The sequence below is a fragment of the Xiphophorus hellerii genome, chromosome 22, assembly GCF_003331165.1.
Source record: "Xiphophorus hellerii strain 12219 chromosome 22, Xiphophorus_hellerii-4.1, whole genome shotgun sequence".
NCBI classification, from domain to species: Eukaryota; Metazoa; Chordata; class Actinopteri; order Cyprinodontiformes; family Poeciliidae; genus Xiphophorus; species Xiphophorus hellerii.
Window position 1 is genome coordinate 3,853,613 of NC_045693.1, and position 16,778 is coordinate 3,870,390.

A 16,778-nucleotide genomic window follows, 5' to 3' on the forward strand; every position below is an offset into this window, starting at 1 on the left:
TTGTTTTTTCCTCCATGTTTTATTCAGTGCCTAATGTGTTGAATCATTGTTCAGTCCGGTAACATTTACATCATATCTGCTTGTTAAACCTGATAAACTGAGTTCGGTCAGAGGCTCATTGAAAAAACAACCTAAAGACTAACGAACAACTCTGAACGACTCTCCATAAAGACTTTTTGCTGTAACCTTTACGCTAATAATGTATTTTCTCCACAGAAAATAAACAATCTGCCCTTTATTCTCATTAAATGATTGTATTAGTAGTATGGGTTTACATGTAGTTCAAATAAAATGTTAAAATTACAAAATACTCAAATAAAGAAGCACTAGTATAAAGATTTGGGTCCAAAGTGTGGGCGAGGGGGCCGTTTGTGGCCCTTGAAATGAATTTATTCGGCCCCTAATGACATGTATAGAATGGTTAAAAATGATTGAAGACCTCCAAAAATTTTGGAAAATGTCTTTTTCTTTTAATAAGTCAACAGTCTGAAGCCCTTTTTATGTTTTTGATATTTAAAGATATACAGATTTAATAAAATGTTTTATTTTTGAGCAGGATAAACAAAAAAAAATTACAAACTATATTTTGCAGTTTTAATTTAATCAACTTTGTGGCCTCCCAGTAGTAAAACATTTGCTTGTTTTGGCCTCCAAGGCCAAATGTTTGGACCTCGGTGTCTTTAGCTCATTAAAATAATGCATGTTGGCTTTTAATACATTAATCACAGATCTTAAATTCTGTAACAAACTCACAACATGGTGACAATTTTAATATGTAAAAGTCATATTTTTATAAAAGTTAACTTTAGTGTTTTGTTTGTAGTTTTTTTTTGTCTCTGGTATTTTCTGTCCAATTTCTTCTTAATTCGATTGAAGCTAGCGCTAACTAGCTGCTAATATACCCCTGCTAGCTAGCTAGCCCTTTGTGTCCGTCATGGGTGATGGGCAAATTGACACGAAATGTTCCAGTAATATTCTTTTTATATCTATTTTTCTTTGAATCATTTTCCACAGGAGAAAATGTATCAACACTTCTTTGGCCAAAAGTTTTTTGTTTTTCTTTATTTTAAAGCCCAAAAATTGAAATAAGGTGTTTTTTTTCTCTCTCTCTAAAGCTCTCAACAACTGATTGAGTCAGAACTTTTCTACCTTATAAGATACATAAATCACCCTGAGCCTGATAAAATGGCGTCTTGGTCATTATTTAGATGCATCAGGTCACAAATACAACCTAACATTTTATTACCGTAATACAAAAAACAACAGGCAGAACAAATCTATGTTTTTTCTGTAACAATGGAATGGATCATGATTGCTGGAATTACTCAAATCCTAACGTAACTTAAACCTGATTCTGTTTTCTCAGTTTCAACAACAAACCAAATGGCTACATTTTTTCTTTTTCACAGAGAACTGAGAGTTATCTGCTTTCATTTGGCGTTTGAAATCTGATCGATGTTTCTCAGTTAAAGCAGCTTCACATCAGGGAGGCCTGGTCGATGAAGGTGGCCAAAGTGATGTCGCGCTGAGACAATCCGCCGCAGTCGTGGGTGCTGAGCGTGATTTGGACCTGCAGGGATAAAAAAGAAGAACCGCACTGAACGATCGCTCAGTTTCTAAAGATGATGTAAACACACAAATTGGAATTACAAACATAAATTTGCTTAATGGAAACAAAACCATTTAAAAGAAACTCACCTTTTAAATTAAATTTGCACTAGAGTTGCTGCTTTTCCATTATAAATGTGCGCAAAATTTTACAGATATTTTGCTAATGTCGAAAAATGCAATTGGAGTGTTTCTATTAATAAGAAACGCAATTACTGAATTAGTTCACGCAATAAGTCATTAAAAAACCCACTACGCCATCCTCCTCCTACCACTTCCTGTGTGTCGTCTTCGTCGTTTCTGCCAGTAGTAACATCCTGTTGTTGATCATGTGACTCTTGTGATGCTTAAAATGTTTGCAGTTTTGTGAAATAAATGTTGACATGGCCAAAAAAAAAACAACACTTCACTGCAGGGCAATAACTTTACCAAAAACCAGGCGGGGTTTTTTGGCATCGGTTTTTTAAAGCAAATTTATTTTTGCAATTGATTTGCGCAATTATGGTCAATGGAGACGCAGTTAATTAGATGGGTTGTTTTAGTATTGAAATTGTTTTATTTCAGAAAACTGCAATAGAAACACTTTCTTTGCATCACAAGTCACATGATCAACAACAGGATGTTACTACTGGCAGAAACGACAAAGAATATGACAGTAGTTGGAGGATGATGGCGCCACATGTTTTTTTTTTTTTAGAGACTTATTGCATGAACAAATTTATTAATTCTTATTTAATAGAAGCAACGCAATTACAAAATAGTTTTTTTTTCCCAACTTTAGCAAAATTTTGTACACATTTTTGGAAACGCAGCTACTGGTATAAATCTAATTTAAGTGATTGATTTCATGCAGTAATTTAAACTGATAAACATGAAATTATGAGATAATCTCATTCATAACATCACTAAGTCATAATTAAGAACTTAACATCGCTAAGTCATAATTAAGAAACAAGTTTGGTTTTTCTTTTTCATCAGAGTGGCATCTATGGCCTTCCATACAATTGAGATCCTCCCATAAAAAGAAAGTATTTTTTCTTACCTAAATGTTGAACGTGAGATTTTAATGCTGTAATAGAGGTTATCTAATTTATTTTTGCACATATTTACCATCACATAAACTCAGCTGATGTTTGGTACCTTGTTGTAAACGTTAAACCACTCGGGATGATGGTCCATCTTCTCCGCTTGTAAAGCCACTCTGGACATGAACCCGAAAGCCTGCAGGCGGAGCGGAAGCGTCACGCAGTCACGTTCAGACGGCGTTCATAAGCGGCTTTGATGAACAAACCTGATTGAAGTCTTTGAAAATGAATTCTTTGTAGATGGCGTCGCGGCCGACCGTCTCCACCCACTGGGCGTTTCGCAGCAGCGGCAGCAGGTGAGCGCGCTCCTCTTCGCTCAGAGTCTGGATCTTACCGGCCTGCAGCGTGGCAGAAACGGGAGGGAGAGAAAGAAAACATGGACATCTCTGCCCAAAAAACTCAGCAATTTCCTAAAGTCAAATAAAAATACAGGGAAATTTCTGAGTTTCTAATTGCTAGAAAAAAACCCTAATATTTAGATTAATCTCAGAAATTTTCTTCAAAAACCTGGAGATTTGAGTTTCAAAAGTTGAAAATTAATTTAAACTTTTTAAATTAATTTCAAAAGTAAATTTGAGTTTACATTTAAAACTCAAATTTTCTTGTTTAGAAAATTTCTGCAATCAGTCTCAGAATTTGAGTTTTTTTCTAGCATATTTTTGACTTTAGTCAAAAAGCTCAAATATTTCCTTTAAATTTTCTGCATTTCAAATTTTGAAAGTTTTTGACTTTTGAAACTTTTACTTCCTTGCAAAATTTGGACTTTTCAAACTCAGAAGTCAAGATCTTTCTGGAATTATTTTTCTAGCAAATATTCTTTACTTTTGGAGCTCAGATATTTTCTTGTTTCTTCTAGAAATGTTTTGACACTCAAAAAATGTCCAGGTAAAAATTTTGAGACTAATATCAATTTTTTTTTTATTTATTATTCCCAGCAAATTTTTAGCTTTCCAAAGTCATAAAATTCCGTTTTATTTATTTATTTTAGAAAATTTCTCAGATGAATCCCAACATTTCTGATTTTTTTCCTAGCAAATTTTCAACTATTTAAACTCTGATTTTTTTGTTCTTTTTCTAGAAATTTTCTGGGTCTCATAAATCGAAAATATTTCACTTTTCAAACTCTGGAAATTTAAATTTTTTTGTAGAAAATGTTTAAAATTTATCTCGAATTTATAGTTTTTTCTATCAAATTGTCGACTTTGGAGCTGTGAACGTTTCCTTATTTTTTCTGCAAGCTTTCTGTGATGTTTTTGTCATATATTTGCCCCTCTTGCTGCCCCTCTGTCTCGCGGGTTGAAGAGGGGCAGCTTCTCAAACACAAACACTGATTGGCTGAAAACGCGTCCATCTGGAAACGATCAGCCGCCGCATTTCTGCTTTAGAAAATTTAAATGTGTTTTCTGTTGGTTGAGGGGTTTGTCTGCAAGCATTTGGTCATTTTTTACTATTTATTCAAAGTCACATGATTTTAGTCAGCTGTTTGAACCAAGCAGATGTTTCTTTTTCCCTGCGTGGATCCGCGCTGTGACGTCATCAGGTATCATAGCAACAGTGTAATCTGCTCAATCAGTGACATTATCATCAGCTCACAAACAAATCCCCTCTGGCTCCAACACGCAAACTCAGCAGAAAGTCAGGATAAACCTGCGCATTTCTGCATAAATGCCGCACATTCCTGTTCATTGTGGTGTAAAAACGCCGGAAGTGAAGCAACAGGTTGCGCGTACTCACCATGTTGGAAGAGAGGCAGCTCTGCTGTGGGAGCCGCTGACTGCAGCTGGACCTAATCCATCTGAAACGGGGAGCTGGGGGTCCTGAGAGGCCGTCTCTGCTGAAGCCTGAGCAGAAATCATCCCAGTCAGAAGCGAGTTCAGCCGCAGGTTTAATCATAAACACGCTTCTGCTGCACCAGGCATTCGTGAGGCCAGCTGCTGTTTGACCTGTGATGACACTCTGCCTCCTGGACTCACCAAAAATAATCAATATTCTGCACAAACAGTGAAGCTAAGGTTAATGTTCAATCAAATGCAGGGAAATCACACACAAATCAGCTCCAAATAGTGAATAAAAAGCTATTAAAACAGATAAAACAGGAAATAAATACATGTTTAGTTTAATAAAGAAGAAAAAATTAAATGACAATAATAAAAGTACAGATTTTTATCATTTATAAATGTTTTTTTTAGACCCAACAGAACATAACTTACGCTTTAACCTTTAGTGCAAAAGTGGGCGGGGCTAAATCAGCTCCTGTCAAGATGATTGGTCTGAATTGGACCAGATTCTACAAGTCAACCAATCAGACGTTAGACAATGTTTAATAATTGACAGACAGATTAATCATATTTTAACTATGCATATTTAATTAGATGTATAGATCAAATTTCTGGCAACTTTGGTGCCAGAAATTTGTAAATGTATTTATTTAATTATTTAATATATTAATTTATCTATTATTTTAGTTATTAAATTTGATCATTTAGTTAGTTGATTGAGTGTTAAATATTTCAATAAATAATTAAATCAATTAGAAAGTGCTCATATGAATATGCCACCATTTTTATCCAGTTATTAAAATTCAAGTATATTCAAAATTCAAAATATGTTATTAATCCCAAAGGTAAATTAAATAAATGTATGTGTATGTTATTAAGTAAATAAATATATATTATATATAAATACATTTTTAACAATTCTTTTGTTTATTATGTTGTGGCACTTTTGGCCCTCCGTAGAGAACACTAAAAGTTACACTGTGGACTAAATATCATTGAAAACTATGAAATAGTGGGTAAGTTTGGTAAAAATAAAACGCAGCAGGAAAGACAGACTTTCTATTCACTATTCTAAGGAATAAAATTCCCTATTTTCAGTAAACGAAATAAATCAAACATTATTTTTTCACATTAAAATGTCACATTTTGAATTAACCATCACACTGAGCTGTAAGGTAGCGTTAGGTTTGACTATTGTATTAAATTTGAGTATAGAAGCCAACAGATGTAAAAACTAAAGAGTGCAGAAACCCTGAGAGCATATCAGCAGATCTGGAAGGTCGTAACAAAGGAGGTCAAAGGTTAACCGGCTCCTCCGGTGAGATTTGCCCCAGTGAACTCATCTGTCACTGGGAGCGCTGGAGGAAATGAACTAGTTAATGAAATGAAGACGTGACTGGGATCAGCATTTACCAGTTGGCTGCATTTCAGGAGATTGGGACAAAAACTGGAGATGACGGGGTTAAGACAATGTTTTTCAAAGTGGCTGCCGCCAGAGGGCGCTAGAGGGAAGGTGGAAAAAAGAAAAAAATGGCAAAAATAAAAACTCTAATACGATTTGTAATACTACAGTTTTAACTATATTTTTATTATAAAATTATTCTAGTTTACAGTCATTATTAAGATAAAATAATTTGTTGAAAAGTTATTTACCACACTCATCTTTCTGATTGGATTGCTAGCATAGTTAGCATAGCAAGCAAGTGCGAAATGAAGTTTGCCGACAAGAAAAAGACCGAAGGACCCGTCCAGCTGCCCGCCTGCGGAGGACATTGAATAATAAATACAAGTAAAAAAAATTTTTTTACAAGTTGAAGTCTCTTTAGGTATTTTGTAACATTATCTGCGGGTTTTCAAAGAGGGTCCAGACCCGAAAGCTAATGCTATTTGGGATTCATGGCGTGGGAACCTCTGGGTTAAGAAATGCATATAAACGCTTCTAAAATCATAATAAACTTTAGAGTTTCTATCAATCTTCCATTTCGTAATTTATAACGATGTATTAGCCGGATATATGACTGAAAGCAGAGTCTCAGTGACCTTTGACCGGGTTTTACGCAGGTGGGAGAGCTGTAAAGATGAGCAGAAGGACAGACAGTTTCCAAGAAGCGACATGCATTCCAGCAGGCTGCGCTTTGCAGGCCTGTTATTTTTACTCCTGGTTGCCTGTAGCAGAGGAGGATTCATCAAAAATGAGGAGTTTTATTCTGTATTTCCAGAGGACGGTGAGTGACGGTTGGCTCAGTCTGATTTCTGTCGCATATTTTCTGTTTTCCTCCAGTTCGTCTGAAACGTGTTGTGATGTGAAACGCCCTTTAGATGTCGTGTTTTTATGATGGAGTCCATAAATCAGCTTGAATCTCTGCAGAACTTCCTCTGAAAATGGACCAGGCTCTGCTCACGTTTCACAACAAGCTAACAGAACCGGTCCGGGTTTTTTACACCTCAGATTACTGCTACAAGGTAACGGAAAATCACTTCATAACAAACTAAAAAGTTAGCTACAAACTAAATCTTTACTTTGTCGTTAAATCTTCCTCACAAAAAAATTGGCGAGCAAGCTAAATATTTGGTTTACAAACTAAATATTTAGTTAGCATGCTAACTAAGCTAAATATCAAGTTGACAAGCTAACTTTGCTAAATATTTAGTTTACTATCTTTAATTCAGAACAATTTTTTTGTTTATAATCTAATTGTGTCAGGCCAAGGCTATATTTAGCTTGTCATTTACTTATCAAGGTAAGAACTTGACTGTATAACTAAATATTTAGTTGGTAAACCAAATATTTAGCTTATTTAGCTTGATAACGAAATATTTAGTACACTAACTAAATATTTAAGTACATGTCTCCAAACTAAAAATCTAGTCAGCAAGCTAGCTAAGCTAAATATTTAGTTGACAGTTTTATTATTTTGCACCAAACTAAATATTTAGCTGATAGTTTAGTTGACAAAAGTCAGCTAAAGAAGCTAGTTTATAACAAAATATTTGGCAAGCGAGCTAACTAAACTAAATATTTTGTTTACAATCTGATTATTTGGCTCCAAGCTAAATATTTAATTTGCAATCTAAATGCTTAGTTAGCAAGCTAAACTAAGCTTTAACTAAATATTTTATTTAGCTAAGTAAATATTTAGTTTGAAGCTGTGACATTCTTAAATGAATAAAGAGGTAAAAATATGACATTTTTTCTCTTATGACAGGGTAAATAACCCAAATTATTTCTGTTTTAATCCCAAATTATGTGTACTTTATTTTCTTTTTGTTCATATTTTTTTGTAATTCACATTTAACTTTATGTAATTTAGAGACAGATTTAGTTGTTTAAATGAAAGTTTTTGCCTGTTTTTAATGTTCCAGTGTGTGAAGCAGCAGCTGGTCACCGTGAAGCCCAACAACAACAATGCGTCTGCAATAATCAGCACTAAATTCGCCCTGACGCTGCAGGTTGAACCGCAGACCAGGAACTCAACGCTCTGCAGGTGAAAACCAGCTGCTAGCATCGCTAACATTCACCGTTTCTCCTGCTAGCTTACAGACGGTGGCATCAGCATCCTGCGGGATTATTTACTGGCCTGTTTGAGAAACCGTGACCTGCTTTTGGGAGCTGAGTGACGTCGTCTCTGAAACCTCTGAGGTTATTGATCAGGAAGCTTTCGGGGGTTAATGAGAGCCGATATACTAATATTGATGAAAATGGTTTACTAAAACCTGAAAGCAACTGGAGAACAGAGACATTTTCCATCTTTATAAACTGAGCTGTGTGTTTGTGGATGGATTTACTCCCATAATCACCTTTATTTTTCTCGTCTTTGTTCTTCTGTGATCAATGCTGAGGTCTCTAACCAGGCGATTGATTTGCTTTCCCCGGTGAGAGAAACAAACCCGTCAGAGTGACAGCCGGTCTGTCATTGCAGCTCCGGATCGATAGCAACATGCAATCCATGTTTCTGTTCCTGAAACTGGAGACAATCAGAGGTCAGGAGATTTACGCTGCACTGCGCTGCTAACGTTGTAGCTTTTTTTTTTTTTACATTTAATAAGGTGACAAATAATGAAACGTTGGAACATTTTGACATTTTAGGGAAGTTATGCAATTATTTAAAGACATATTGATCTAAAAACAATGTTGAGCTACAGTCAACTTCTCCAGGGCATTTTTATAAATAATGTTTTTGATCTTCATTGTTGTTTTTTTTATAGAAATAAAAATAAAAAGACACATTAATTTTTTTCACGCTGTCTGAAGTTAAATCAAAACAAACTTTTATTGTTTTAGTTTAGTTAGAATTACCAAAATTATTTCTATTTAGGTTTTTTGTAACTTGCCTCCAGTTCAAAAGTTTACATACATTTGCTGAGTATAATGGAGAGGGAGTGGATGAACTGTAAAACATGCCTTGTTCTTGTGCATTCAATTAAACTAATACACAGATTAAAATTTCACTTTTTTATTTTAAAATATTAGTTTGAATAAAACTATGCTAATTCTGCTGACTTATTTCTTTAGTTATTATGCTGAACTTTTTACATAATAAACAGTAAATGTGAGTTTTTGACTGAAATATTTAATTTTATGCCTAACTTTATCCATTTGTTAGATGAATCTTAAAAATTAAAAATTGTCATGACGTGGTTTTACCAACTAAACTGAAGTTTGTGGTTGTAACGTTGTGGATGAATCTGGAATCTGTGTTTTTCATGGTTCTGCCACCAGGTGGAGCTCCTGAGCTTCACAGGTGAATCTGAATCCATTAACACGTTTTTTTGTCTTTGCACTGTTTTGATGAGAAAAACAGCAGGCGGCTTTTACAGAAAAAACGGCATCAGATAAAAGCTTTTCAGGGAAATTTGTCTGTTGGTGTTGTGGCTGCAGATGGAGTCGAACATATAAGGAGGGAGGCCATTACTCTGTTTGGATGCAGACGCTCGCGGCCTCCGCTGACCCAATCTGCAGCGTCTCAGTGGATAAGAGTCCAAACAATGCTTACGTGCGTAAGTATAACACACTCAATGAGGACGCAGTGACAGAACCGACATTTGGGCCACACGGAGCCCAACGTTTACTTACCTGAGTCAGAACAGAGCAGTACAGAAGAACATTAGGGCCACTGGAAATAAATACTTTTTGTTGAAATTGTTTATGTACCATCAAGAAAATCTAGCCTTAAAACTCTAATCTACCAAATACATTTGCAACAGGCTTACAGTGGATAAAGTGCAGATTAACAATTCCAACAACAAGCAAATTACCGTCACCATCCTAAAGGGATTTTTTTCTTTTTTTTTCTTGCCAAAGTCACTTTTGGGAAAAAATTACTCGGACCATTAATTTAGGGAGGTAATGCTATGCTAACTACATAACTGACATACACCTAAGAATGTTTGGCTTTTTATTTGGACTTAGACATAGATTGACACACAATTAGAATTAATTAGAAAAAAATTAAAATTCTGAGATTAAGGTAAAAACATTTCCAAATGTCAGTTTAAAAAAATGTAATAACTGTGAAACTGAAGTCTTAAATCTCAGAAAAAGGACAGAATTCGGACTATTTTTCTGACAAAGAATATCTAAATTCTGAGGGGAAAAAAGGTCAAAATTTCTAGACTAAAGTCAGAATTCTGAAAAAGAAACCATAAAAAATCTGAGATCAAAAATTCAGAGAAAAAAATTCAGAATTCAGTGAAATAAAAGCCAAAATTTTGAGAAAAAATAACACAGAGAAAAAAGCCAAAATTCTGAGGCTAAAGCCCAAACTCTGAGATCAAAATCAAAATTCTGAGAAAAAAGTTGAAATTTTGAGAAAAACATCAAAATTGTGAAGAAAAAGTCAAAATTCTCCAAAAAAGTCAGAAGTTTGGAGAAAAAATAATAGGAATTCTTTTTTTTCTTTTTTGTGGCCCTAATGTTCTTCCGTAGATCAGAACCGCTCCTCTCTCTGTGCATCGATCAAACCGGCGCGGCCGTCCTGAAAACGAATGAAAAGAGAAATGTGTGGTGCTGGTTGTGACGCGGCGGCGTGCATTAGGCGGCGTGGAGGGATTAGAGGCGTAATGGGATTCTGAAAGCGTCTCTCTGCATAATGCACACTCTACTTAACAACACTGCAGATTATGCTCAGATCAGACTTTTAAGGCCAAGTGGCCATTATCTGCGCCGGTCAGTGTGACTTCGCCTTCCACAGCGCGGCGAGCTTCTATTAGCTCTGCAGACCGGTGATTACTCCGACCGCCCCTCTGGACCGGATCAGCCTCAGTAATGTTCTGGTCAGCAGCTGGAAACGAGGCGACCCTGTCAGGAAAACCCGACCTCTTGTCGTTTCATCCGGCTTCGTTTTGTTATAAATGTTTGCTTTTACGCAACCAGAGGTGGGCAGAGAACCCAAAAATTATACTCGTGTAAGAGTGAAAAAGTATTTGATAAAAAGTCTACTCAAGTTCTGAGTACACTGCAAAAACACAAAATCCTACCAAGTAATTTTGGTCAAGTTTCTAGTACAAATATCTTGGTACACTTGAAATAAGATTTAATGAACTTAAAGTAACTTTTCAGTGAGATATATGAGCTTGTTTTAAGTAAATAATTCCTTAATTTTGTTACAAAAGTTCTAGTTCCACTGGCAGATTATGTCACTTATTTCACCATCGTTACCTAGCAACACCAGCCAAGCTCAGCCCGTCGCCTAGCAACCCAGTTCTAGTTCCACTGGCAAATTATTTCTCTTATAAGAAAACATTTTTTCCTTAGTAAAACAATGCCAATGAAACTAGAACTTTTTCATCAGAATTAAGGAAAACAAGCTCATATATCTTGCTGAAAAGTTACTTTTATGTTAATTTTGACTTACTGAAATGAACTAAGATATTTATGCTAGAAACTACACCAAAATTTCTTGGAAGGATTTTATATTTTTGCAGTGAAACTAATCAAATTATCAATCATTTAATATCTAAAAATCACATCATCAGATGGAATAAAATATAAAGTTAGGTGAAAATGTTGGTATTTTAAGGACAAAAATGACAATAATTCAAAAAGTAACTAAATGAGGCAAAATAAAATGTTTCCAAATCTGTTTCTTTCAATAAAAAACTTATGAAATGTCAACAAAACCTGCAGGTGTGTGTCTGGTGAATTTTGGTTAACACATGTTTGTTTTTCATTCAGTGGGGAGAAAATACAGAAATTTTACTCAAGTCAGAGTAGAGATACTTCATAATAAAATTACTCAAGTAAAAAGTACAGCATAGGAAAAATACTCCTAAAATTATATATTTTTAGAAAGGTTACTCCAGTCAATGTAACTGAGTAAATGTAACTAGTTACTACCAAACTGACCAAAGTCGCCTGCAGACTCCATGTTTCTCACCAGGATCGGCTGTTACTTTGTTTTCTTTCCCTCTAAATATGTCGGCCTGTCAGTGAATGTGGAGTTTAAATTGGGTTTAATCGGAAGGGCAGCAAATAAAGGAAAATGCTTTAATGTGATTTATGATCGGGAGTCGGGAACGCTGGGATTTTTCCGATCAAATTAAATGAGCAGAACTGCATGCATTATTCCCCTGAATTAAAAATGGCTTCTTTCTGTTTGTTTTTCCACTTTGGACAAATACTGTCGCTTTAAATTACCTGCGGCTTGATGAGAGGACTCAATGAAGCTGGGTAATCTGTTTTAATCAGTTAAATTCTTCAAAAGGGATGAGAAAACTATCCAAACCATGTTAACTTTCGATTTTCACACATTACAAAAATAGACTTCAATTCAGTTTTGGTGAAGTTTTTTTATGCTAAACCAATAAAACAAAAGAAGAGGATATAAAAAAATCTGAAAGGTGTGGCTTGCATTTTTGGTCAGTGCTTTGTTTTTGTTTTTTTTGCTACGTCTCTACTAGGGATGCAACGATCCACTTTTTTACTTCCAATACCGATATCTGAGATGTAGCATCAGCCAATACAATCCGATACAGAAAAATGGCACTGAATTGACTTAAAACCTTCATTAATTAAGTGTAAGGCTGAAATGATTAATCAGGATTAATCATTTCAGCATAAATTAAAATAATCGTCAGCTAAACTAGGCAATAACATGTTTTTCTTATTTAAAAAGGAAATAGAAATAGTTGTTTATTAGCATCTTTTGATGTATTTCTAAAGTAACAGGAGATAAATACACAATGCCAGCCTGCTAACTTCCTGTTCTCCTTCATTTTTCCAGCTCTTCTGGTGGCGGCTCTGCTACTGGCTGTTATTGTGTTATTATCTGTTGTGGTGCCTTACGTCTACAGGTATGGATATGTTTCATACGTCGTTACTGATCATTCTTCCATCCCTCAGTTGTCTTTTCTTGCAGGATGCGTTGCACATCTGAATGTATTAAAGTAATCTGCTGCCAAGATCCTCTGCACTCCGTGGATAATGTGAGTAATACGCTTCTTTAATGAATGCATTAGATTACTACCCTAATGAATGCAGTTAGCTGTAAAACTCCATTGATTTGATTTAGAAATGTTTTAAATGCATAAACATTATGTTAAATGAGACTTTTATACTTTATTTGGGTTTCTACAGCTTCTAAAAACAGTACAAGCACTTAGAAAAACAAACAATCATCCAGCCATTTCTGAATGTTTTCTGTTGTCTGGAAAACGAGCCTTTCAAATATGTTCGGAATGCATCGTCAAAAATCAGCAGGCACTGCCCGTTACCTAGCAACCCCGGTAAAGCCCAGCCCGTTACCTAGCAACCCAAACTGAGCCCAGGCCGTTACACTGCAAAAACACAAAATCTTCTAGTGCAAACATCAAACTTCAAGCATAATAAAAATAACATATAAGTAACTTTTCCGCAAAATAACAGAAATTTATTTTAAGTCAATATTTCCTTAATATTGACTAGAACTATTTACTAGTGAAATAATCTGCCTGTGAAACTAGAACTTTTTATCAATAGTAAAGAATTATTGTCTTAAAACAAGCTCTTATTTTGTGCTGAAAAGTTACTTGTAAATTAGTTTTGTCTTGTTTCAAGGCTACTGATATATTTGCACTGTAAACCAGATCAAAAGGACTTGGTAAGATTTTGTGTTTTTGCAGTGTCGCAACCCCAGTGAAGTCCAGCCCGTTGCCTAGCAATCCGAGCGGCATTCCACCCATCACCTAGCAACCCAAGCTGAGTTTGGTCTGCTGGTTTTACCTCTGTATGCGCTGTACAATGGCTGCTGGAAAACACTTGCTGCATTCTTCTTGGTGGTGCAGGAGGCTCCACTTCTGCTTTTCAAAGACATACAGTTGTATAATTATGCATCTGTTTGCAGCCATTTTCACATGTAAAAAAAAAAGTGACATAAAGTGACAGAGGACATAAAACATCTCATTCTGAAACTGAGCAGATTAAAATCTGATTATTTAAGAAGGATTTTGTGCAAAAAAGTTTAATAGACATGTTTTGTATAAACAATAGACCTATCCTAAGGAAGCATAATGGGAAACCTTAAGTCGTTTAAAAAAATTTATGTTTTTTTTTTTATGTCTTGTTGGCTCCGTCGTCCAGAACATTCATGTTGGTGTGAAAGTACTCTGGGAAAAGTACTTTTTATATTTTTATTTTGAAATCGAACACATTGCCACGATCCAGTTCTTAGTACACTAAAATTGCTGTGAGCCTCCAATCATCAGGCCGTTTGGGAGACACTAATTGAATGATTGATACAAACGTTGGCAGAGCAGAGCTTTTATGGGAGCGGTGGAGCGCCACGTCCGTCCAATCGTCTCCGTCCCTGGCAGGGGCTGCAGTGTGTCTTTGGTGAGCATGAATAGCTCCTCTCATTGGAACAAGCAACATGTCTCTGTCTTCCATATGCCGTCTGCATGGCATGCAGATCCATCATGACATATTAGCGCCGGTGTCTTCATGCTCTGGCGCTTCATCCTGGTGCACGGAGGCCAGTAAGGCTGGCTAATCCAACTGGGAGGGCAGCAGGCCACGGAGGAGCTGCTGCCTTCAAAGAGAGAGAGAAACGATTTTTAACTGTTTTGACCCCGGCGGCCATTTGATCTATCGCTTTCATCAGAATTTGAACATTTTATTAGAGATGAAACGTCTTCATATTCAGTTCCACTTCAGGACATCAACCCCAGACTGGAATAAAGAAGGTTCATAAGGAAAACAGGAGATCCGTCACCACTTTCCAAAGATCTGAAATAAGACTCAAACTGGCCCTCTCAGATGAAAACAAACAATCTTATAAACCTCTACATACCAAGCTAGCTAAGAACTAGCTACTGCTACCAGTGTCACTGTCCACCATTGCAGGTGTTGGAGCACTAAGTGAATCAACAGACCAAAGATTGGTGCTAGCATCATGTAACGCGTCAAAGCTAGCAGCTGTATTTACTGTTAGCTTGCTGTAGCAATATGATAACAGTAAGCAGCTTTACTTGCTGGGTGTGCTAGGCATTAGCAATAAGATCTGTTCAGCTAAGCTTATTAACTAGCAATTAACACTATAATAACAGCTGAGCTTACTGTTAGCTATAAGCAATACAAGAAGCGCTAACAGTTGTATTTACTCTTACTCATTATTTGCAATATAACAAGTAGCTAAACATGCAGTTAGCTAGGTATCAGCAACAAGATCAGTTCAGCTAAGCTTATTGTTAACTATATATTAGCAATGTAATAGTTACACTTACCGTTAGCTAGATATTGGCAATAGAAGCTTACAGATAAGCTAGGTATTAGCAATGCAATCAGCTAAGCTCATTTTTAGCTAGCTATTAACAACATAATAACAGTTAAAAGGTAAGCATACTTTTAATTTTTAGTAATAAGATAAGAGCTAACAGATAAGCTCACTGTTTGGTAGGTTTTAGCATAAGATTAGCCAAGCTAACTGTTACGTTGACATTAGTAATATGATAATTAACAGCTAACCTTACTGTTAGCAAGCTATATGCAATAATATCAGCTATGGTGAATGTTAGCTGGCTATTACCACAATGATAGCGGTTAGCTTCGAGCAATAAGATCAGCCAAGCTAAGCTTACTCTTTAGCTAATGTCAAAGTAAATAGCTGATTTGACCTTTTGTGGTTTGTAAATTGAAAAGTTTACAGTTTGGACTCTGAGATATGGGCATTTTAAAAGTCGTGTTTATAAAAGTTTTGCATATTTAAAAAGTTTATTTGAAAGTGTCTTGAACTCTGCTTGTGTGTCCTTTGCTTCAATTACACAGCCGAAAATAACCAACACATATTTGGAATAAAATTACAGCCAAACTACCCTCATTTGAATGTAATTTGAGTGCTGAAGCTATTTTATCTCCTGGCTGTTATTTCTACAGGAGGCTGCTGAGGCTGCGCATGATGGCGGTGAAGCCAAGCCGTCGCGTCTGCTCTCCTTGGATGCTTTCCGAGGGTATGTACGCCATCAACAACCATCCTTTTTATCAGGCTATCACCACATGGGCCCATTCACATGCTAATCCTTTTTACAGCAGTCAAGGCATGATGAAGATCTACAGGCCCAGTATAATAAATAATTACATGGGTCACCGTCTGGCCACATGCTCCCTGAAGCTGTTGTTATGAGGCGGTGTAGCTTTGGGCATGGTTTCTGATATGAGAGCGCTGCCGGTTTGGAACAGAGTGTTTCTGTTGGATAGGAGTGATGCATGTGATTGAATCTGGGCTCCCTGTTTGCCTTAATTGTGGCCTGGGGGTAGACACAAAGCACGCCTCTGTGGAAACAGGATGCTGGTGTGGCTTTGACCTCCCCCTTGCCAAATAATTGATGTAATAATATCATCAACATATCAGCACACATCCACACGGCCATAGATCTCCTGCCAAACCAGAGAGCGAGAGGAAATTCAGCAGGACACGGATTACATCCAGCAGACGACCGGCATCATTTCCATCTGTGGCTTCCCCTCTGCAGGAAAACCAATTTGAATCTGTTCTGCACACATCCCAAATGTAATATGCAACATTTTTATGTAGTTTACAAGCAGTACCTGGAAAGACATGTTTCATCTTCAGATTTCACTACAAAAACACAAAATCTTACCAATTATCGGTCTGGTTTCAAGTGCAAATGTTTCAGTTCACTTGAAATAAGACAAAACTGGGTTAGACGTAGCTTTTCAGCAAGATAGAAGCTTTTTTTTTAGAGTCGATAATTAATTTTAATGAAAAAATTAATTCATTTATTTTAGTACCATTCCTAGATTAATACCTGCTCATACCTAATTTATCTGTAAGCTCTTATTGCCAATAACTAGCTAACAGTAATTTAGCTGTAA

General features: G+C 36.1%; 2 protein-coding genes across 5 annotated transcripts in view; one reads left to right on the forward strand and one right to left on the reverse strand.

Annotated features, from left to right (window-relative positions):
• Nucleotides 1–580: 580 nt before the first annotated feature.
• pcbd1 (pterin-4 alpha-carbinolamine dehydratase/dimerization cofactor of hepatocyte nuclear factor 1 alpha) lies at nucleotides 581–4,608 on the reverse strand. 2 transcript variants are annotated; one of them, XM_032553512.1, is made up of 4 exons: nucleotides 4,428–4,601; nucleotides 2,900–3,031; nucleotides 2,749–2,829; nucleotides 581–1,570 (listed from the first exon to the last, which is right to left on the reverse strand). In XM_032553512.1, exons 1-4 carry the CDS (start codon nucleotides 4,584–4,586, stop codon nucleotides 1,478–1,480), a joined length of 465 nt encoding a protein of 154 aa, XP_032409403.1. In that variant the 5' UTR covers nucleotides 4,587–4,601; the 3' UTR covers nucleotides 581–1,477. The 2 variants fall into 2 exon arrangements, with proteins under 2 accessions (XP_032409403.1, XP_032409402.1); XM_032553511.1 differs by lacking the exon at nucleotides 581–1,570 and adding an exon at nucleotides 2,306–2,623 and having other exon boundaries at nucleotides 4,428–4,608.
• A 1,843-nt stretch (nucleotides 4,609–6,451) lies between these two features.
• Nucleotides 6,452–16,778, forward strand: part of LOC116712640 (heparan-alpha-glucosaminide N-acetyltransferase) — a 32,025-nt gene continuing 21,698 nt past the window's right edge. Inside the window, exons 1-7 of one of the 3 annotated variants that reach the window (XM_032552440.1) lie at nucleotides 6,452–6,696; nucleotides 6,840–6,934; nucleotides 7,835–7,956; nucleotides 9,351–9,469; nucleotides 12,694–12,763; nucleotides 12,829–12,895; nucleotides 15,819–15,892. In XM_032552440.1, coding sequence (XP_032408331.1) covers nucleotides 6,486–6,696; nucleotides 6,840–6,934; nucleotides 7,835–7,956; nucleotides 9,351–9,469; nucleotides 12,694–12,763; nucleotides 12,829–12,895; nucleotides 15,819–15,892 — 758 coding nt within the window. In that variant the 5' untranslated portion in view covers nucleotides 6,452–6,485. The remainder of the gene's footprint in view (nucleotides 6,697–6,839; nucleotides 6,935–7,834; nucleotides 7,957–9,350; nucleotides 9,470–12,693; nucleotides 12,764–12,828; nucleotides 12,896–15,818; nucleotides 15,893–16,778) is intronic. The other 2 variants (XM_032552438.1, XM_032552439.1) reach the window with 2 other exon arrangements.